Source organism: Anomalospiza imberbis, chromosome 8, assembly GCF_031753505.1.
Source record: "Anomalospiza imberbis isolate Cuckoo-Finch-1a 21T00152 chromosome 8, ASM3175350v1, whole genome shotgun sequence".
Classification (NCBI taxonomy): Eukaryota; Metazoa; Chordata; class Aves; order Passeriformes; family Viduidae; genus Anomalospiza; species Anomalospiza imberbis.
This window is the reverse complement of record NC_089688.1, coordinates 1,166,366-1,189,442: the sequence shown is the minus strand read 5'-3', so window position 1 is coordinate 1,189,442 and position 23,077 is coordinate 1,166,366. Positions and strand designations below refer to the sequence as shown.

Here is a 23,077-nt window from a genome sequence, read left to right as displayed (position 1 = left end):
GCTTTTAGTGTCTGTGCATTAATAGGCATGTTTCTTGTTGCTAGTGGTAAGAAATGAGGAAATCTGAGATGATTATAGAGTAGCCTGACAGCTTTGTCTGGAAATTTAAATAATTTAGCAGGTGCTTTATAGACTTTCCCTGGTGTTAGATGGGCCAGGTCCTTTGGAGATACTGCTCCATTCCAAAGCATGGTCTGGCCTGCAGAGTACAAGAGGTCTCTCTGCAGTACAACAGCACGGACTTTTCTTTGCCTGGACCAGGAGATTTTAGCATCCTGAATGTCTTCTTTCATGTGTCAGCTAGAGGATTAAAGGAAAATGCAGCAGTTGTTTTTTGTGCTTCAGTGAAGTCTGATTTGCACCCGCTGTACCGACTGTAGCAAAAAGGCTAACAACTTTTATTCCTAGAGTGCTGTTGGTAACAATTAATGAAGCTGTATGGGAAATAATGAAATGAAGAACAAATAGGAAAAAAATTCTGTTATGTATTCTCAGCAATGTTTCATATCTTGGAAATCCTCAGGTGCCCTGTCCATATGTATCTTGGTAAAAAATACAAATCCTGACTACTTTGTTTAAACTTCTCTTCATTTTTTAGAAGGCAATAGGCCTTTGAATTTTCTGAAACTGCTAGGATAATATATTGTGTGTCATTGTAGGGTACCATACAATAGTAAAAAAACAACAGAGAAAACAAATTTGGTGCCAAGTTCCTGTGCGAGAGCTTTATGAATCCCTTTGCTGTCCAGTTCAGGAGTCTGCGAGTGAGTCACTGCCTCCAGACTGAAGCTGGCATACAGTCAGAATGGTTGGCAAAACAGTTGCTGTGCTGGAAATTGCAAGGATAATCGCTGGAAGTGTAAATAATTTCATGCTTCGTGTCATCTAATTATTCAAAACCTTTTGAACTCTCAACTTTTTTGCCGTGCTTATGCTCTACTCTATAGCTTTAAGGATGCCCATCCCCCTGCCACCCCTCCAGCAGCCGCTGTGTCCTGTCAGTCATCCTGAAATACACTGGGAGCTTGTCAGGCAGTCCCTTGCAGATGCCTCAGGAGCCCCATAGTGAGCCAAGGCACTTGCACTGAAGTTCCTAACCCAAGGAAATTACATAGGCAGCTGCTTTAGTGCTGCATATGGACCATATGTTTTCTAGCATAGGTGAGTGACACTGTTGGCTTTCTAACAATCTAGCAGGAAATGGATTCTAAAGTAAAGGTTTTCTAATTTATGCAGAATGTCTTTGGCTCTACTTTCTGACACTTATTAGTTTATGTCTGTATACAGTGTACTTACAGATTCTAAAAAAAAGCTGCAGGTGCTATGTTCACGTTGCATTGCAGATGGATATAGACTTTGGCTGGTTTTCCAGTGTCTTTTTCTTATTACACCAAAAGACTCAATAGTTTTGACATCTGATGAAAAGACAAAATTTTATTATCTTGAGGTTGGTAGCATTCGGTAGGAGTGTGCAGATGGTTGGTTTTCTGGCTGTTCTGGGCACAGCTGTATCTTGTAACACATGCTTAACGTCCTAAGTGTTGTAAGAGCTGCTGGTGTACAGGGCTGAGATTGCCTCCTGCAAAGGTTAATCTAACTGAGTGTGAGGTTATACAGCCTTTTACCAAAACATCTCACAGTTAGGGCCCCTGCTGAACTTAGGGGGATGTTATACTGGAGTAGACAAATGCATTTAAAAAAAAAAAAAAAGGAAGGTGGAATGTTGATTTTCATTTTTTTCCTGAGGCAAACATCAGATTTTGTCATCTTAATGAATATGATGTGGAAGGACAGAGGTGCACTTAGTAAGTGGAAATAACAGAGAAAAATCCCAGGATTATCTTTACTGGCTGTGTATTTTTCTTTCTATCACCTCTTATCCTTGCCTTAATTAAAAAGAAAAAAATTAAAGAATCCAATTTAAATATTGATTTAGCCATTATGGTGTGTAATAGTAAGGAGAGCCTGGTGAGCTAAAAATATGTAGTCAAATTATCAAAATGATTTAAGATCTTGTGGTTTTCGCTGCATTGGCTTGCAAAACTGTTTCTATCTTTTTAGAAACAAAAGGAGGTTTCAGGAAGCATTGGAATTTTACTTAAAAAAATATTGCTGGAATCAGCAAGTGAACCCTTAAGTGAGTTATTTATATCTTAGAATGTAATTGAAATTTTCAGAGACAATAGTTTTTGCAATTGACTTTCAGTTGATGACTCGTTATGGGCCCGACTCAAGGCTAAAAGCTATTATTGCCTTAACTGGCTTTTGAACTCAGGGCTCAAGCAAAGAATAAAAATGCTGATGTTAGACAATATGCTCAGGGTAAGAAACAAACAAACAAGCAAAAGGCACAGAACAACCCAGAACAGGGAAAGTCATGATACATGGATTCACATTTTTTCTGACCTGCAAAAATGGGCTTGGATTTGTAATAGTTTCCAAGTTTGAGAGTGCTCTGTGGTGGGATTCTGGAGCACAGTGGTCCTATAGTAACAGGAATTGATTACATTTCATTTAATTACAACTACATATTTATCTGCTAAAATTTAGAAGAAGACCTGATGATTGCAGATAGCAGGTAGCAGAGGGGATTGTGCTGTGAGAATGGAGAGCAAGCAGCAGAAAGATTTAATTTCTCCATTTTCAGTAAAGCAGGTGCTGACGCCCTTCTGTCAAGGGATTGTGGGGAAGCCGCTGCAAGGTTTGAAGCAGGAGTGTATCTGCAGAAAAACAACCCGAGTCAGCTCACGGTTTCTTTAGGGCTCAGTAGGAGCACAAAGTGCTGTCTCCATCTGGTTTACCTGTCCCCTTGTAACTGATGTACGTCTGACCAGAAAAAAGTGCACGGCACAGTCGATACCATCTGTTTGCAACTGTTGTGGTGGATTTCAGGAGGTGCCTATATTTTGGGAGACTTGTGAAAATATCGAAGATAAGGGTTGGTAACCAGCACCATCATACAGATTTATTATTTTTCCTAATGTGAATAAAAATCAGATTCATTGAAATATTGGCCAGAAATTTAGAAAACCAGTGAAATTACAGGTGGCAGAAAAGGATGTGTCATTTCCAGAGTGTGTAATGATGCGGTTTGATGCAATCCCAGTGAAGCTGGAGGACAGTATCTTGTTGAATTTGAGACGCCTTTTGAATAAGGGGTGAACAGAAGAAAAGCAGCTCGGGAGCTTCTCTGCGGCGTGTTCAGAGCTGCAGCACGGGGCACAGCCAGCGCCGGTGCTGGCAGCGCTGCAGGGCAGCCAGAGGTGCTGCGCTGTGGGGGCAGGCGGCTCAAGAGCAGCGCGCTTGGGGCCTGGAGCTCGCTGCAGATGTGGGAATGACAGACAGTGGCGTTCAAAGCCAGTTAGTATCGCACAGGAAGAGGTTTTGGGAGTCTCAAAGTTTGTTTCCTTGGTGTTTGTTGAAAGCATCTAAATGTTAAATGTGTAAAATATGGGCAGATAATCTGCTTTGACATTTCTAGAGTTCTCTTTCCATTCATATCTGTGGAAGGAAAAGTGATTTTTTCTGGTCAGTCTGATCTCAGGTTTCTTTTTCCTTTGTCTTTTGGCTCAGAATTAAAACTGAAAAATCGGTTCATTCCATATGCTATCGCCTGGCTGGATGCAGCTGAATTTGTGGGAACTTAGCTCTGCCATTAGTATAGTTTGTAATTAAAGATAAACTTGGCACTTGTGTAACCTTTAATAAGAATGGCAAAACTCTAAATTGCTTTATACCTTAATTCTTTAATTATTGCTCATATTATCTTTGCTTGTAAGTGAAATGTGGATAACTCTCCAGATCCATTTCTACACCACTTGCTATAGGAACCCTAAACCTACTGTGTTTTATTAAATCAGTGCTAGGTTCACTGGAAGGTGACAATATATCTCTTCAGCCTGCACAATTGCAGTACCGAATTACTACATTATACAGCAGCAGTGGTTGTAATAAGTCTTGCTTAAAAAGGACAGATATCCATTATTTGTGTATTTGAAGTCTTTATTGGCTAAAAAGGCTTTGCCAAGCTGTGTTTTATAAGAAGTTAAGTTGCTGCAGAATTTAAAGTGTCTTTTATTTTGGGACAATAATCGGTTTCAATCCAGCTAAAGCAGTTATAATTCTTTGTTGACACACACACATTTCAGGCTAATGGCCTGAGCCATGGCCCAGTGAACTTGGTGAAAACTATTAATTCACATCAGTAGATTCTGCATCAAGTACCTAATGAATGATTTATTCACTTTAAAGACCTTACTTAGCTTTACTTCCATCTTATTTACTTCAGTAATAGGCTTTCTCAACTTAATCTGTCTTGACACTTAAAAAAATATTTGTTATTGCAGGGTATAAAATGTTTCCCTTTTTCTGCTGTTAATGTCCAGAAATTTTAAGGGCTGCTGTATATGCTTTTTGTTCTTAAGGTGCTTATTATAGAACCCCTGTAATTTGTTACATGGAATAAGATACAGATATTTTGCACATAGCATTAATGTTTTTGTCTTGGGATATATTCAGTAATGGAATTTAATATTTTTCCTTTAAAGATCCTTTCTAGACTAGTAGAGGGCTTTTATTTAATGGTAATCTAATTCAATTATCCTTGTATTTTTTAACATGTCGTCAATGTAGAAATCTGTGAGTGAACATAAGGAGTTATATGTACTTTAAGCCTATGATTTTACAATTTATGTAAGTATCAGCATATTTTTTCCCTAAATTTTTAAATTTAGAAGTAAGGAATTGGAAAAATTAATTGTATTTCTTGAAATTAGAATCTGTTATGAGACAAGTTTATACTCACATAGGCAGTCTCTGGGCTCTGACAGAAGGCAGTGGGGCTTGAGTACATGGTTAATATTGGCTTATTGTACTTCTCTTCTTTTGTACCCAGGTGAAATGTCAACAAAAGTGCCAAACATTAAGCTGAAAATTGATCCTCGGAATCTGCAGATCCAGACATTTACAGTGGAGAAATTACTGGAACCACTGATAATTCAGGTATTTTAGAGTTGAAGAAAGTAAGCTGGATAACTGTAGAGGGAAGGGAATAAGGCTGAAGAACTTTTTGACATTATTCTGAAAGTCACACCCACAGCTCTTCTGCACTTGCACTTTTCTCTGGCTCAGGAGCGTTCCAGGGGTCTGCCTTCCAGATTTGGTCATTCATTTGGTCACTTCCCTTTTTGCCACCCAGTCTGTCATAGTCAATGCTGCATGTTCTAGCTGGTCTCTTGCAGGCTTATCTAGGAGATGCTTAAATGTAGAATAAACTGCAAATGGATTTCCAATGCATGAGACAAGTAATTCTTTAAAAATAAAGTTGTATTTTCCCCATTTGAAGCTTTGCCTCTCCCTAACTAATTCAATTTCTTTTCTTTTATTAATTATTCATTGTCATATTTGATTTTTTTTTGTCTTTTCCTCCCTTACTCATTTTTTCCGTCTGGAAGCTTACTTTCCTCAGAAAGTAACCTCAGAAAGTAACCTTTCTTTTCTATCATGACTTCATTTCCAGCTACTATTAACTGAGCTGCCTCTCTCTCATTTTGTCTGCCTTTCTTTATTTATTTTTGCCAGGATGTGATTGATGGTGTAAAAACCCTCAGTTAACAGGTCAGTGGTTTGTGGAAGTTGTCAAGGATATGTGGATGGGTTATAAAATTAGTTTCAAAGCAGTAAAAATAGATGTCTTGATAGACTGAATTTAAAAACATTTTATAGACCAGTAGGTCAGACTGTGCTCAGGCAGCTGCAACACTGTGGGTGTTTTTAGAGGAGGTAAAGAAAAGTAAATTTTGGTTTGAGTTTTGCAGGATCAAAGAAAGCTGACAAAATAAAGAAAGTGCAATTCCAGGATAAAACAAGGAAACCATCTAAGTTTTGTGGTTTTTTTCCCTCCCACCTCTTCTCAACCATTGAAAAGCTTGAGGCTGTTCAAATTGGAAATGCTTTGGTTCTAAGGGAATATTTTGACTGTCTTTTCCTTCTCTTAAGCTTAATGCTTTGCTTGTTTCATACTTGTGGAAGGAAAACTTAAGTTTTGAGTGGATCCTTCAAAATAAAATGTTAAAAGGATAAAAATAGGGATTAAAGCTCATACTCAATGAAGGGTGATTGAAAGGCTGGAAAGATAATAAATGAAAATTAGTCTGTGATTAGAAAGAGAATCAGACCAGTCACAGATAAAAATGATGTTCTTGCCAGATTCACTTTAGCAACTTCTGCTTGGAACACAGTTTAAGATTTCTGTTGTAATTTATTTATTTAATAGTCTTGTAATGCTGTGGCAGGAAAGAAACAATGGAAGCGCTTGAGGTTCTCTGAAGTCTGTCCTAGGCAGTTTTGCTAAGCGTTAGGGCAGTCATTAGATTAACAGCATCAATATAGGAAAAAATCTGGGCAGAACCAGCCTGAGAAGTAACTAGGAAGTAATTGTGGAAATAACTGCAAACCCCTTGCTGAATTGATTCTCTTCCCTCCAATGTGCAATTGGCAGTGGTGATTACTATGAAACTCTGAAAATAGTGTAGCAGCTGTTTTGTGTAAACCCTCTCTGAGTTGGCAGCTTCTCTCTCCTTGGAATAAAACACTGTCCCTAAATTGCCCTGGGTGTTTCCCTCTGTCTGTAGCCTTTATTTTATTCCAGGTATAACTTTTGTTAGCTGTGAAAGGAAGACTTCTCAGTCTTAGTTCTCAATCAGTGCATCTGGCACATCAAAAAAGGTAGTTGTCAAAGTTAGCATGGTTCAGCTGACACAATGTGTAGAAAAATCCCTGCATTTTGGAGTCCCTTGGATCACTGAAGAAAAACAGGCAAGTTGAAAGGCTTGTATTCCCACCTATCATCCCATCCACTCCACAGACATTTGCTCACAGGGAAAGCACACACTGTTGGTTTTAGTTTTGCATATGGTTAGTTTACCTTCTGCTCACTGGGTGGGATTAGCCAGTGTTTATTTGTATATAATACATATACTTTGGATTTGAAACAGTGGACAGGGGTTCTGCTGTTGTCATTAGATCAGAGTTCATGTCTTGGTTTTCCTAAATGTCTAGGGATTGACATCGAGTTACACTGTAAACAAAAAAGAATGTTTTATGATTGATCCTTAAAAATACTTTTTATATTAAAATAAAGGTGAACCAAATATTATGATACTCAAGGTATCAAGACATTGCTTCCTGAACTACTGCAGTATTAAGAGGTGCTCTCAAAGTGCTGCTAGTAACTGAATATAGAATTGGAAGAATTGCTTCAGAGTTTCCTAGAAACTTAGTATTTGGCATAACCATGACCCCACAAGAAACCCCACCCCTTCAGCCTAATAATTAATGGCAATAACAGGCAACAGCATTGCGATTCAGCTTTGTGAATGTGGTGGCACGTGGCCTGGAAAATGGCTTAGAAACTCCTTGTGCCTTTAGCACAACTGAGTTGCTCCTACCAGAGCTAGGCTGGGGGATCTGCTGTGCAGGGTAACAATGGCACACTGTATTAGTCTGTGGTTCAGTTCTTTCTGGGTAGGATTTTATAAAGTTTTTGCATTCCTCATTGGGGTTCTGTGTTAGAGAATTCAGAGCAGTTTGCTGTTTTCCATAATCTCCATGAGCAAAGAGCTATCTAACAAATTTTGACTTGTATTTGAGATCAGCTGCTGCCTCCCAATATTTCCTGATGGTGATGCTGAATATGCAGGGTCTTACAGTCAGGAGTTTTCACCTGCAGGAATGATTATTTTTTTATACTTTTTCATTTGTTTTATTTCCTTTCCTCCTCAACATATCAATGAACAGTGTATAGAAGAATATTTTAAATTAAAAAAAAACAGCAACAAAAATCTGTGAACTGGAGTACATTATTTTCTAGTGAAATAGTAATTAAATACTTAAAATTTTAAAATACCCTTCTATTTGATAGATTTCTTTGGGCCACTTCTAATTTTTGATGGTGTTTTATGCCTTTCTTATTGGAAGTATTAACCTGTAATCTGTAACTCATTCTTAAAAATATAGTCATTGAAACTGTCTTAAATGTTCTAACACTGACATTGGAAGGTTTGTAAAAATAAAGAATAAAGACTTTTATTCCCAGTGCATTCTCTACCAGCTGGCTGATGTATGTGCAGTAAATAATTCCTTTTTCTTCCTTTGAGCCACAGTCAGAAAAATACCCAAGCCTTCTTTAACAGTCTGAGCCAGAGTTATTTGTGTTGCTCTCTCCCTTGTGATATGCCAAAGCAGTTGATGTCAAGTGGATGGTCCTTTCCCCCCCTAAATTGCATCAATGGTACAGGGGTCAGGGCTTTTGTGTTTGTAGATGTGTTTATAGAAATGTTACCCGGAAGACGTTCATCAGGTACGTTTAGAAGTGATGGTTCATGTAGAGCACTCAAGTGCGTGAATTCGTGGAGAAGATCTGAAGGTGAGCTAAGGCACATGTAGCACTGTGCTACCCATGTTCTAACCGAGGGAACAGGAGGATTAAAAAGCATCAGTGAGCTTAATGAAAATAAGGTGTGCTTTAAAATATCTGCACAACACTTAAGAAAAATGTTTTTGAAGTCTTTCCTTAGTGTTGCTGCTCAAGCAATGCCTTAGAGAATAGTCTTTCAGAAACATTCTGTTGGAGTGTGGAGGCTGTATTCAGATGTTGAGGAATGTGGAGTGGGATGGTCTATAAAAACAAGTTCTTCATGGATGTTGGAGTGCATTGGTAAAAATAAAATTTGGTCTAAGCTGCAGTAGGTCTAAATTCTGAGCAAACGGATGTACAATTTTAATGTTGAGAGCACCCTGAATAATTTGGAGATGTTGAGCTCTGGCCACTGGGCTACCCCTTTGGTAAGAAGAGAAAGCATTGTGAAAGGAGTTTGCCCTCATTTCGGGTATTTGTTCTGGGATACCTTGCAAGTCGCACTTCTGGGGAGAAAGAGCCGGATAGCAGCTGAACATGAGGCAGCGTGTGCCCAGGTGGCCAAGAAGGCCAGTGGGAGCCTGGGTTATATCAGAAATGGCGTGGGCAGCAGGACCAGGGCAGTGATTGTGCAATGGTGAGGCCACACCTTGAGTCCTGTGTTCAGTCTTGGGCCCCTCATGACAAGAAGGACATCGAGGTGTGCTGGAGCCTGTCCAGGGAAGGGCCAGGGAGCTAGGGAAAGGGTTGGAGCACAGGTCTTGTGAGGAGCAGCCGAGGGGCTCAGCCTGGAGAAGAGGAGGCTCAGGGGTCCCTTCTCGCTCTCCACAACTCCCTGACAGCAGGCTATGGCTGAGTGGGGTCGGTCTCTTCTCCCAAGTAATGAGTGCTAGGAGAAGAGGAAATGGCCACAAGTTGCACCAAGGAAAGTTTAGGCTGGATGTTAAGAAACATTCTTTCCCTGGAAGGAGTGTCCAGCGTTGGAACAGGCTGCCAAGGGACATGGTGGAGTCGCCCTCCCTGGAAGTATTCGAAAAGCACGTGGATGTGGTGTTTTTTGGGACATGGTTTAGTGGTGCACTTGGCAATGTTAGCTTGACAGCTGGACTTGATGCGTTTGGAGGTCTTTTCCTACCTTAATGATTCCGTGATTCCTGCCTTGCTGAAGCCTCCTCAGATAGCACTGGTATTTTTTCATTTTATTATGAGCAGGTTTTAAAACAAGCAGTGGCAGGAGTTGGCATCAGGGTTAATAGAACAGTGACATTTCTGTTAACTTTGCTTTGATCCTGGAGAAGGAGGAGCACAAAGATGATGCATATTTAGTAAAATTGCATCAGATAGAATTCGGTACTTTTGCCCATTCTTGGTGTTTATGCTGAGCCTGCCTGTCTGTCTCCAAAGCACAGGGAATCTCTTTGCTTATTCTTAGATATGGTTTTTAAATTTTAATAACAATATAAATTCGCTTGTAGAACTTAAACCATTATTGTCTCTTTTGTTTCTTTTAAATGTAGGTTACAACATTAGTGAACTGTCCACAGAATCCTTCCAGTAAGAAAAAGGGCCGTTCCAAAAGAGCTCGTGTCTTGCTTGCTTCTGTGGAAGAAGCCACTCGGAATCTGTTGGACAAGGGAGAAAAAATTGCCAAGGAAGCAGTTGTGTTTAAGGAGGAACTGCATGCAGCTCTTGCTGATGTGCGGAAAGAGAGTAAGTACATGGCAAACAATTCAGGCGCCACGAGGAATTGGTTTAACCATGCCTGGTGTCAAAATGAAGCCAGGATATCTGTGGGAAATGTGGTGTGATATGCAAATGTCTGAACTTGCAGTTGTCTAATTACATATTCTGGGATACCACCTATAAGGAGGTAAAGTGCGCAAGCTGGGCCCCGTTGGGAAAAAACGTGTATCAATGGAAATTTTGTTGTTTGGAATGTGGTTTTCTTTTCTTTTCATGAGGACAGGAGGCCTCTTGATCATTCTAGTGGCTGTTAAGCATGACTAAAAGGTAATGTATATTTTAACTTCTTGAAAAGAGCTGTTTACCTGAATCTCAGATTAAGGCCTTTTAAATCTTCCCTCTTTTGTGCATTAGTAAGGATTTCATTTGGGAAGGTATGATAGTCCAGTGTGGAGGTATGTTTTGAGAGTAGGAGGAAGATGGATCCTTTAAGCTACCATAAAAGTCAACCCCTCCTGATAGAGCAGCTCCTCTCGGGTGAGTTGTGTCATATTCTGTGTCCTCCTCAATTAATCTCTCAATTTTGAACCTGATTCCCAGAACTAGGCTAGTTTTTGTGATCTGCAGAGAATGTTGTAGCCATTTTCTTGCAGGCTCTTTGTTGTTTTCTTGAGTTTTACTTTTCCCCGTGGAAACTGGGAATACTTGGGTGAGCATGAAGGACGAGTCACATGACCAACATCCTAAATGCGTTCCTCTAGAAATCACAAGTTGAAGTTCACAGATACTTTAATTATATCATCCTGCCCTTACTAAAGATGGAACTTAATCAGGTTTTCCTTTAAATTTAAATTTATTTGTTCATCTTGCACATGCAGCTGGGGTGGTTTCTGAGTCTCTGCTGCTGTTTAGGGCAGTGATTACTTGCTTTTGGCTTCCTCTGAATCTAGAGGTGGCTGTGGTTTAGAGTTTGATCTATGCATGTGGTGTCTGAGATACCTTAAGGTCCTTTGTGATTAAAAGCGTTATGACCAGCAAGTATCACTGTTATCTGTCACACTGAGCACCTGAGGCTCTTGCAAAATCATTCATTTTGGAGTACTCTTAAAATGTTAGCCCATCCATTACAGGCTGATAACACAAGGTAAGAATAAAATATATAGTTTTATATTGATTTTTATACATAGAGAAATTGAAAATGTGAAATATTTTTTATTACTTATTGATTCTCAGCCAAGACCTGAGGTAACTACAAAAATAAATAATACTTAAAATAGATTATATATACCTCATACATTTTAAAACAAAGTTAAGTCCATGTTATCACCTGTCATTATGCAATGATGAAGTGAGTGCTTGCAGCTCATCTCCCTTCAATTTGCCAAACTGCACAGGTTTTAAGAAATTGTTGAAACAATTGTATAAAAGGTGGAAGTTTCTTAATTTTGCAGATATTTTTAACCTTTGAAGCTGTATGCTATTTTAAATTTGTGGTATGCCCCATCACATGTAACTTAACTGCCTGTTATTCAGGCCACATTCTGCTGCTGTTAAATGTCTCCTGTTATTTATTCCAAGCTTTTTGAAGGGATGTGGGTCATCAGCCACGGTTGCATGCTTGTCACCTGCCTTGCATGTCATAGCATACAGTGTTTAATTTTCTGTGGTGACTGGCAGGGACTTTTATTAATGCAATCTTAAATTCATTAGGAATTTGCACATGGCTACAGCTTGTATTTCCTGGATAATGGAATTTTGAAGAAATGCTTTAGATAATTGCACTCACATCAGCTAAACTCAGATTTGCATGTTGAGATCTGGAAAGAATAAACTCTGTCTCACCTCCTCTTGTGTTTTACTTTGTGTTACGTGATGAACTTGTTCATTTGGGGATGCATCATGAGCATTAAACACTTATTCCTTTTGAATGTCAATTGCCAGTGTGAAAACTCCTTCGTTAATTTTGGAGCTGATTAATTTGGGGCTCCTTTTAAAGGAGTGGTAGAATTTTCAGTCTGCTTCTGATAATCTGCTTTGGAGAATAAATGGATGGGATAAAAATGAAGAGTGGGGGTAATGTTTGGTATATTTAATTCATAATTAATTTGGTATATTTAATTTAACATTTAATTAATGTTTGGTATATTTAATTCATAATTAATTTGGTATATTTAATTCAACATTTAATTAATGTTTGGTATATTTAATTCAGAAATCACAACATGGATATGGCTTCACTGACTACAGCTTGCTCTTGGCACTGTTAGTAGATGAGATTTTGGAGTCTCAGATTCAGTTGAATTCTGTAGTGACCTCTGAAAGAAGGTGTTGCTATAATGGATGACAGATGTGTTACCTGGATAAATAGTGTCTGCTTCCTTTGACATCTGCAAAGTTTTTATCAAAGATTTATGGGCTTGGAGCCAGTAATTTAAATAGAGGTTCTCTGCATTTTTCTGTGTTTCCTCTCAAGATTAAGTACTTTTTAAGGCTTGCCCACATCTTGATAACATCTTCTGGAGCTCTGCTAAATGGGTAAGCAGGAAGGTTTGTGGGTGGGGGACTGTATGCATCATCCTGAAATCCACTGGCCTAGTAACCAAAGAACTGCTGTGATTTCCTGTTGATCCGATTTGGTGAAGCTTTGTTAGAGGCTACTTATGTCCACAGTTTTATTCTAAAATAGTGTAATAAACCCCAAAGTGAGTGTATTGAAAAACTCTCACAGAGAGATTTCATGTGTGTGCAGCATTTCAAAAGATTGTCTTCTAATTCAATGTTCTGTGGAATACCTGAGCCCTCTGCAAAGAGTGTAAGGAGCATTGTTCAACCCTGAATGCTTCTGACATTAAATATCAGTCTCAAATTCATGTGCTGATTCTGAGATTTCATCAGTTTTAAGGCAAAGCAGTGATGCTGTTCCTGTAGTGAAATGTTGCTGTAGAAATCTGAATTGAAGTCTAGTGTTACCCTTAGGATGATGAGCTTTTGCATTTATGTGAAGGTGTGATGGCTTACAGTTCTCAAACAGTTGCATGGGCATAACTGAAATGTTTGGTATTTACTGCCATTGCTGACTGACTATATATAGTCAGAAACACAACAGTTGTTGTCTGCCTTGTTTCTATCTATTGCAGTGTCAGTGTTTCTTGTGTTTAGCTGTTATCATGTTCAAGTGTATTCCTAGATAAACCTGTCATCACAGAGCAGTGAATCGAAAGCAAGTCACTTGCTGGAGTTACATTTTGAGCCTTAAGTTACTCTTTAAAAGGAAATTCTAACAAATACTTGGATGTTTTGAATGGCCATATTTAATGTCTTTTGATATTAAACAGGGCAGGCAAGAGTTTGATGGCATGGGAAACACTCCCGTTCACTGGCCAGAAATGGGAGCTTACTTAAAAGGGCATTTACTAAAGGAAGGGTATAGGGATCTTTTGTATTATACTATACTACTTTGTATTATACCTCTCATCTTAAAAGTAAACTTAACTTTCTCATCCTACATGAAGAGGTATGTGTGTGTATTCTAAGGGACTTCTGTTCTGGGAGGCAGAACCTAAATGGCTTAAAATAATCTGTGCTGTACACTCCTTTCATCAAACCAAGAACAGATCCCCTGCAGAATAGCTTCTGACATCAGCATCACTGGATCAGGTGCCCCTGAGTGGGAAAGGGAGAATGAAGAGGTGGGTGTAAGGCATGATGGGGATGTGTGGTGGCTCTGATTACATGTTAGGAAGAGCTGGATGAAATGTGGAAGTGGAACTTCCTGATATGCAGTGGTGAAATAGTTGCTATGCAACAGAATCCAGTGGTATCTGAGTGGGATAAGAGACTGTGTGGCGGGAGAAAAATGTCCTGTAACAGCTCCAGAAAGCTATTGTGAGAATCTGAGTTATCACAGTGTTGAATATTAGGAGCATGCAGGAGCCATCGATCTGCTGTGCCCTGACACCGATAGCGTCGCTTCAGCTGGCTGGCTGAAGCAGAATCCTTCTATTTGCTGTAGCAGATGGTATTTGTAGGAACAGAACAGGTGATTGTACAGGTGACTTGTATTGTTTAATCTTGTGTTTTTAGAAAGAGTAAGTTGTTCTGTGCTGTCATGTGGCCTTGATTCCCAACCTTCTCTGGTACTTTTTCTGCTTAATATGTTAGTTCATGGCTGCAGAATTGGAGGCTGCACATACTAGTGTCAATATGAGCTAATAAATGTTCTGTTCCATGTGAGATCCCATGTGGAATACTGTATTCAGCTGTGAGGCCCTCAGCATAAGCAGGTCTTTGGAGCCAGTCCAGAGGAGGCCGCAGTGATGCTCAGTGGAATTGAGCACCTCTCCTGTTAAGGCAGGTTGAGAGAGCTGGGCTTGTTCAGCCTGTGGAGAAGGCTCTGGGGAAACATTACTGGAGCCTCTCAGAACCCAAGGGGGACCTACAAGAGATCTGGAGAGGGACTTCCTACAAGTGGGAAAGGCTTTAAACTAACCAAGGGTGTTTCAGATTAGATACTAGGAGGAAATTCTTCACCATGAAAATGCTGAAGCACTGGCACAGGCTGCCCAGAGGAGCTGTGCCTGCCCCATCCCTGGAAGTGTCAAAGGCAGGTTGGATGGGGCTTGCAGCAACCTGGGCTAGTGGAAAGTCTCCCTGCCCATGGCAGGGGGATTGGAACTAAATGATGTTTGAGGTCCCTTCCAACCTAAAGCATTCTAGGATTCTGTATTATAAACCATTGGGAGTTTTTTCTTGTTTGTTTGTATTTCTGCTCTCTCAAGTTTGAGACTGAAATGTTGGAAATTCTTTTTACCAACTTCAGTATGTCTGTTCCCCCCTTAGTAAATGAGCTCCTATTGTCAACTGTGTTTCTCTGGAACTGTAAAGCCATCAGTGTCCTAGAGTGCAGTTCAAGAGCGGGTGACAGGAGTTGGCAACAGTACCTCCTTGTGGGAGGACACAAGATCGGCATAAAATTCATTGCATTCCATGTGCATTTCACGCTGCTGAAGTTAAAAAATGACATGGAAAAGCCAGTTGTAAATACAAATGGAAGAGAGCAAAATGTGATACTTGGATGGGATTTCAATAGGAGAAAGAAAATCTATTGTAATAAATAAAAGAAGAAAGCATAATTCTGTTGATCTTTCCTAAACCGGTGAAGAGCACTTGGCTGTTGTCAGTGTGATGCTGAGCACTGTCTCTGAGGGGTGCTCACTGCCTGCAGTCGGTGGCGTTGTTGCAGTCTCTGTACAGACACAGCCTGGCACGAGCTGTCAACTAATTGCTAACAGGCTCACAATTCACTTGTTTTTAAAGGCATTTTCATGTAAGTTTTTGGATATTTTTGGTGCTGGATAAAGGGTGTGAATCCTTTAATTTTTAAAACATTACCTGTGGCTGAAGAGTGTTTTTTACATTTCCCTGTGCCTGAGCAGATTTTTGTAGGCATGTGTAAGTAGCAGTCATTTGACACAGCAGTAGTTGTCAGTAGCTGATCAGCTGATGGTAGAGCAACATTTACTTTGGGAGTCATCTTATCTGGGTATGTTGAACAGAGTCTTGGAAATATCTGCCTGACAGTAATTGTGAAGAATATGATAGATCCTGGCTTTGGTTCTTTGAATAGCTTTTTGTTTGGTTGTCTAAAAGAATTGAAATACTTTGAATGCTGCTGTCTGAATTTGTGCCACGAAAAGGACATTTTTTGCGTGTCGTTGTTTGTGACAGATGTAATTATGGAATAATATCCAGTTGATGGGAATTAAAATAAAAATAGATTAAATTGCATCAGACTGTCATACCGTCTACTGCAGTTTAAGAAAGTTTCAACATTGTGTTGCTGGAGCTGTCATTTTCTGCTGTTTGTACTTGTAGCTCCTCTCTGTCTAGCCTGCATCTCATGGCTCTGTTTTAGGGTTATGATTTTATGTGTTCATCTGGCCATCCCAGTTTATGTCACGCCCATTTCTAAGGGCTTGGTCATATTCAGACCCTTCTGATTCGTGTTTGCTCACAGAATTGCAGAATGCTGAGGGGTGGACGGGACCTCTGAGGGTTGTCTGCTCCAATGCCCCAAGTCAGGCAGGGCCAGCAGTCTGCCCAGGACCATGTCCAGTCAGGTTTTTTAACATCTCCCTGGATGGAGACTCCACAGCCTTCCTGGTTTGCCTGTGCCACTGCTGAGTCACTCTCACAGTGAAAAAGCATTTTCTGATGCTTACATGCTTACAGACTGTGTGTCAGTTTGTGCCCATTGCTTCTCCTCCTGTTGCTGGGCACCACTGAGAGCAGTCTGGCTCCATCTCCTTTTCACCTCCCTTCAGGTATTATGGTGTTTGTCACTATTGTCCATATTGTTGAATTTCATTTACCAAACTTCACATTGAAGAGCAGCATATTGTTGTCTACTGGCAGTTACTAGCTCCATGGCACAGATTTCACTTTATGTCAGTCAGATGTTTGAGTATATGACGTTTTCATTCCATTAACTTATATTTGTAATGAGAAGAGCAATATTTGATTCCCTTCTGTGACCAGCAATTATTTAATAGCAATGACTTCAAAGTACACAGTAATATAACAAGTAGTGACTAGAAAAGTTTAACAAAGCTGCTGACTTTGTTGTGTACAGTTAAGAGTGATACTGTGAAGGCCAAGTGAATTATTTCAGAATTAAATGATGCTGTAGAAGAGGGGAACATCATGGAAGATGTGGAACACGAACCTGCATGATCTGTAATAACTGACCTTCATTTCAAGGCATTAGGGCAAGAGAGAGATTCCAAATTTATTGGCAATACTTGTGACTTGCCAAAGAACTGATGGAACTTGGGTGACTTCCTTTCTTCCGGGTGTTATGATCCAGCCTAAGGAAATGTGTCTCCTTTTGCAGGTCAGGCCCTGCAGGTGTCAGCAGAGGCGTTCACCAGTGATCCCTGCTCCCTGCCCAGGAGGCAGGCTGTTGTCCCAGCCGCTCGCTCCCTGCTGGCCGCTGTCACCAGGCTCCTGGTTCTGGCCGACATGGTGGACGTGGCCTATCTGCTGCAGCACCTGACTGTGGTGAGTAATGCTCTGCTCACCTCAGGCTCCTGGTAGCCACAGCTGAGTCTGCTCAGGGCTCTCCAGGCATGGAAAACTCTCTGTACTTGTGCCTTGCAGGTCTCATGCATGTAACACCTGGGCAGCTGGGACGAGTGTAGATTCTAGCTGAGATTTGTAAATCGACCAAAAGAACTCATCTACTTGCAGCTCAGCATATTTGATCTTTTTTTGCTTCATTTTTTTCCACTAATATTTTCAATAATTTATAAGAGACTGATAAAGCCACAAATTTCTGTTGACTTCCTAATATTTCAGGGCAGAGGTGAATAATCAGTGCCATCTCTCATAATGCCTCATGCCACCACAGAGCACAGTGACTTAGAAGACCATGCTGAAGCAAGTTAAATTTGGTGAGGATGAGAGAATGAAAACTTGGCTCCAAATCAGAGTAGGAAAAGCATTTCATAATAAAACAATGTTGTGTGGGTTTCAATACTGGGCTTGAAAAATCTGCCACTGACAACTGCTGGAGATGCACCACAGGTTAAATTAACACTGACTTGCAGAAGCTTCTGTGTTGTTCTGTACATTTAAATATGTCAGCTGTAATAGGAATGGCCTATGTGTTTTGTACTGTTCATGGAAAATGTTCTTAAATTATGGTATTTTTCAGGGTCATCTAATGTAATGTGCAATGTGTGTGTAAACATTTTTAATGTTTATTTTTATAATCTCAGATGCTCTCTTCTGGGATGTATTGAGTATGTTTTACATGAGAGAGCTAAAATTAGACGGTTTTCCTTACTAGAGTTTCAGTATTTCTAAATGGCTGTCTAATTCACTTCATGTTTTCCATCTGAAATGAAAACAAAAAGTAACTGAAAATGGTGAAAGAATGCAGAATATCATTCAGGAACAACTCCAGCACTGCCGAGTACCATTAAATTGTCATCTTCTTCCATATTTCCTCTTAATAGGAGGGGGAACTGAATTTGTAAATGAACCCTTAGAATAAATTAGTGTGGTAAATACTCTCAGTAATGCCTGTAAAAAGAGACTCACCCTACTTGTTAGAGGACAGTGTGTTACATTTTGCATATCTATCTAGTCTCTGCTCTGGCTGCTGAACTTGCCAACAGTGGTATTAGCTGTAATGGTGTCTTTTCTGTTGACATCTAATTAGGAAATTGACTTAATGTCATTTCAATACATGCTATTGAACATCCCTCAGTTTCTAACAACTTTTGGTCACAGCTAACTGAGCCAGATTTAAAGGCAATTAAATATTTTAATGAATTTTAACATGGCTCTGTTCTAAATGTTTAACTGTAATCATTATACTTTGAAAGTCCCTTAGGAATTCAGTTTTTCTTCAACATGGACTTGCTCCCACAAAAAGACATTGTATCCACACAGTGTCAAAGTAGACCTTGTCTTTGCTGTATCAGCTCTAATATTCTTGCATTTTGCAAGTTCATGTGCCTTGGAAATCAACTCCTTAAAAGTGTTTAGCTGTTTTTCTTTGCACTTGTTCTAAAACCTTAATACTTCTACCATATTACCCTGTTCTTCAGATATGGGTGTTACAGCTGTTATCATTTAAGAGATGGGAATTTCATTGCTCTTTATTTCCATGTCTCTGAGCACTGTAATTTTTATGGGGTAGAATGAAGACATTAGAAAGGACTAAGACAAAATTGATTTGAAAAATTAAAAAAAAAAGGTAATAGAGTGAAAGACATAAAAATTCTAATCAAGGATCTTTTCTTTATTTGCATGTATAAAATGAAAGTTGGTTCAGCATCATCGAAGAACTCTGTACAGTATTAGTGAGATCTTTCTCAGCATGAAAGTATTTAATTGGGAATTACCTATTTAAGTATCGAATATTTTTCAAACCCATTTATCAAATAGTGCTGAACGTTTTTAGTCTTGGTCACTCACTAAAATCAGTTAATTCCAACACTGACGTTTAAAACAATACCTTTTTCTACTGACAGAATACAGTCTAGACCATTAAACTTTAATTTCCTCAGTAACCTGGGAATAAAAATAGAAAGAAAACAAAGACAGTGTGACTGGCTGTCATAGAAAGCCTCAGCTACTGTTACCTGTCGTATCTGCCTGTTGATGTATATCTAGGAAAAAAGGATGAACCTCAGCTGTCTCCTTCCAGTTTATGTAGTCTCTAACAATATTGTTTTCTGTGCATTTTGCTTAGTCTTAGGACTGTTTTGGAATTCTGTGTAATAAAGTCTTCATATTAAACAGTGTGTAATGCTGAAAATACTGAATATTTTTTGTCACAAAAATACTGAAATGTGACTTTTCAAAACTAGAAATAACAGGTAAGTGAGTTTGAAAGGATTTGATAATCCTGGGGGGAATTTCAAACCAAAAGTTCAAAAACCTAGCTTTGTGAAGAGGAAATTAGCTTTTTTAGAAGTGTTGGTAATAAGGTGGAGAGAATTTTGGCTGCTTAATGAATTCTATCATATCTTCACCAAGCAAAGGGTGAGTAAATGTGTGTGTAAAAAATGCTTACTAGATGACAGTACAAACCCTCAGTGACTGGTCACATTCTGGCACAGAACACTTCTGGCCACTTGTGGAACTTACAGTCCTATAAGACTCTGAGGATGCAGTGCAAGCAGGAAGATCCTTCTAGAGTTCAATGAAAAAATAAAGTACATCACACCAAAAAGAAAGGTTTTCCTTCTTTAAATAACTTTAAAAAAACAGAGAAGAGTTTAAATAAATATGTATCTATGTCTGAGTTTCCATGCTTGAAGAGTTTGAAGTCTCTAAAGAAACAACTGAGTTCTGAAAAATGTGGTCAGACAAAGGGCTGTCTTCTGTCTTTTGCACTCTGTGATGCAGACCTGTGTTAGCAGCTCATTCATTATGGTTAGTAATGCTTGATATTATTTAATTAAGTGAATTAGCAGACTAATGGTGTTGCTTAAATTTATTGATCAGAAGAGAACAGCAGGAAAGCAACAAGTTTGGAGAATTTCATTCAAAGAGCATTGGCAGTCTGTCTTTCTGTAATCGGTTTCAGATCATGCTGAGCCAAGGTGTTTTATCTGCCTTTTTCCTCTTCATGTCATGCTTGTAGATTTACTGTGCAAGTCTTCATATTTTTCATGAATGCCTCAGCATGATCTTTACAAATGCTTGCTAACAGTTATTTGAAACTCCTGCCAGGAAAAAAAAAAGAGAATGGCTAGAGATAAGAAGCAACTTGTGAAGTTGGGCCCTGTGAGCTTAGTGCTGTCTGTTCCCTTTCCTGCAGAGTGTTCATCAGCATTAAGAATGTTCTGAGCAAGAACTTGGTAGGGTTACATAGAAGAAAAGAGGAAAGTCATCTTGGGCTGCCCTGTGCTTCAGGTTTAGGGGCTTGGTTCACCTCCCAGAACTGTGCTTAATTGATCCAGATCCCTGTGTGGGGCCTTCCTACCCTCCAGTAGATCCCTTTGGCACGTGGACTTGTGTGAGTCTTAGGTAATGTAGCTGGTCACTAAACATTTCATTTTGGACTGGGGGGCATTTGTTCTGCTCCCCATCCCTGTGCTCAACTTCAGGGGATTGGGTACCTGGAAAACAACTGGTCCTGCTGCTAAAGACTGAGACAGAGAAGTACCTCTTTGTTTGTCACTCTGTTTTCCCCTGCATCCAGTAAAGGATGGAGATTGTCCTTAGCCCTCCATTTGTTCCTGATGTGTTTATAGAAACCTTGTTTTTTACAGCAGTAGCCAGACTACATTCTAACTTCTTACCACCTTCCTTTGTTGGGCGTGGGTCACTCCCATGGCAGGGGAACTTCTGGGGCACAAGGAGTATTAAGAAAGTGACAGGAGTCTGTGAGAGAAGATTTGGTTTCTCCTTTGGTTCACACTCCTATTTATTTTCTCATCAAACAGATATTCCTGCTACCAGTCAGAGGTTTGTCTGTGGTACGTGGGATGCAGTTGTTTGGAATCAGGCCTGCAGTATTTATCATCACACTCTGCAAATTCTGTGGCACTCTGTGATGTACCGTAAATAACAGAGGAAAAGCAGCTTCCAAAGAATTGCTTTTAGGAGCTGGCTTTTTCAAAGTGAGCATCCTTTTGAGTGCAACAGGAATCTGGATCCGCTTCTGTGCTTGGTATAGGAGCCTCTTGACTGCTCCTTTGTATCTTGTAAAAATAAATAATTGTCAAGCTGTGGGATGATAAATTCTGACTGGAATGTTAAGTTGTAAACATAAAGCTTGAGGAGATCTGTACCCTAAAGGTGGTTTGTGGCAGAGGATAATAGAATGCTTGAAGTCATCAGAAGTACAGGTGAGTGTGAGAAGTCCATATTGTGTCTGGTGATGAAGTTGGAAGGTGGGATATTAGAAAAGCAGAGGCCTGTTGGAAGTAATTGTTCGGACTGTGCGGATGCCTGCATGCTGCCGTCAGTGACCAGTGCTCCATTGCAGTGGACTCTGTGTGAACCTGTCAGGGGAAGAACATGGCCTTGGGAGTGTCTGTTACTGTGTTTGGCCTCTGCAGCAGCGTGCATTCACCTCTGAAGAGCTCTGCTTACAAGAGAATAACATGGAAGTGATGTTGTGAAATTTCCTTCTCTGGAGTGCTGATATGAGAAGCCACATTCTAGGCCAGGAAAATAATCTTGGGAAGTTATCTTCTCCTGAGATGTTACTTACTGGTAGTATAGTAACAGTGTTGGTGTAATGTAGAATGGCTTATCTGATCAACAGTTCTGCATCAACAATGATGCACACATCATTCTGATCTAGAGAAATGTATTTTATAACTCATTTGTGCTTTGAGAGGCAGAAATGAGGAAATGCATGCAAAACAAACAATATCTGCTTTATCATCAGAGTGTATGTTGAAAGACCTTCTTAAAATGACAGCAAAATTGTCTGATATTTTCTGAATGGAAAAAGCTGTGAACTGCTTTCCGTAACCTCTCCAAAGGAGGCACGTTGCCCATTCCATTACAGCAAAATAGGAGAAGAGCAGCTTTTTTCTCATAAGTATGTGTGTTCAGTAATTGGAATTTAAGAGAGGTTGTGAATGGCTTTTTTCCCAACCATATCTCTGGGTAATTTAAATAGTACATTCAGTTATAGTTTACTCTTTTAAAGAACCAGTATCTTATCAAAACTGGAAGGTATATTTTTTCAACGGCCAGCTTTCTTATGTCAAAATAGGAATAAAATTTGCTTCTTGCCCTTAATTCAATTGATATTAACCAATATGAAAATAAAGAGAAATATTTTACCAATGGAGAAAATAGTTCAGTGCTGCTGTACTGCCCTGTGCAGTGGAAGATGATAATACTGATACTCTGAAATACAAATACTCTTTGACTTGTGCGGCTCAGGACGAACAAAAAAAAGCCATTTCTCCTAATTTGTGAATAACAGAGCTGCTTTTTGCAGCCCTGGCCCTAAATCTAAACCAGCTGTGTAGAAGGAAACTACGTAAAGGAAGTGCAGCAGGCCCTTTGATTACATCCTCTCTATAAAGCTAGACTCCCAGGCAAGTGCCACTAAAGGTGTGTGCAGAGCATCATGCACAGACTGGAGAAGCAGGATCGGCTGCCCCCATCCCTCTTCCTGTTTATATGGAGACTGTAACGTGGTTACCAGGAATATGGCTTTGTACTCTGTATTCAGTGATACTGCTTCCCACATTTCTGAATTATATAATAATAATAATAATAATAATAAAAAATATAAAAATATATATTATATATAATATATATAATAATATATTATATATATTATTAAGCAGTGAAGCACTTTGCACTGCCTGTTTATAATCTCATAATTCTGTGTCCTGGCCTCCTGCTTAGCTGGTAAGCCATTAATTTTCATGGCTCATATTGAAGATGAAATGTAGTAAATGTTGGCTTAAGCAGTATCAAAATTTTAGT

General features: G+C 39.5%; 1 protein-coding gene across 1 annotated transcript in view; it reads left to right on the top strand.

Annotated features, from left to right (window-relative positions):
• Positions 1–920: 920 nt before the first annotated feature.
• CTNNA3 (catenin alpha 3) overlaps positions 921–23,077 on the top strand; it is a 427,360-nt gene continuing 405,203 nt past the window's right edge. The window contains exons 1-4 of the mRNA XM_068196847.1: positions 921–1,161; positions 4,895–5,001; positions 9,934–10,126; positions 16,992–17,158. Coding sequence (XP_068052948.1) covers positions 1,137–1,161; positions 4,895–5,001; positions 9,934–10,126; positions 16,992–17,158 — 492 coding nt within the window. The 5' untranslated portion in view covers positions 921–1,136. The remainder of the gene's footprint in view (positions 1,162–4,894; positions 5,002–9,933; positions 10,127–16,991; positions 17,159–23,077) is intronic.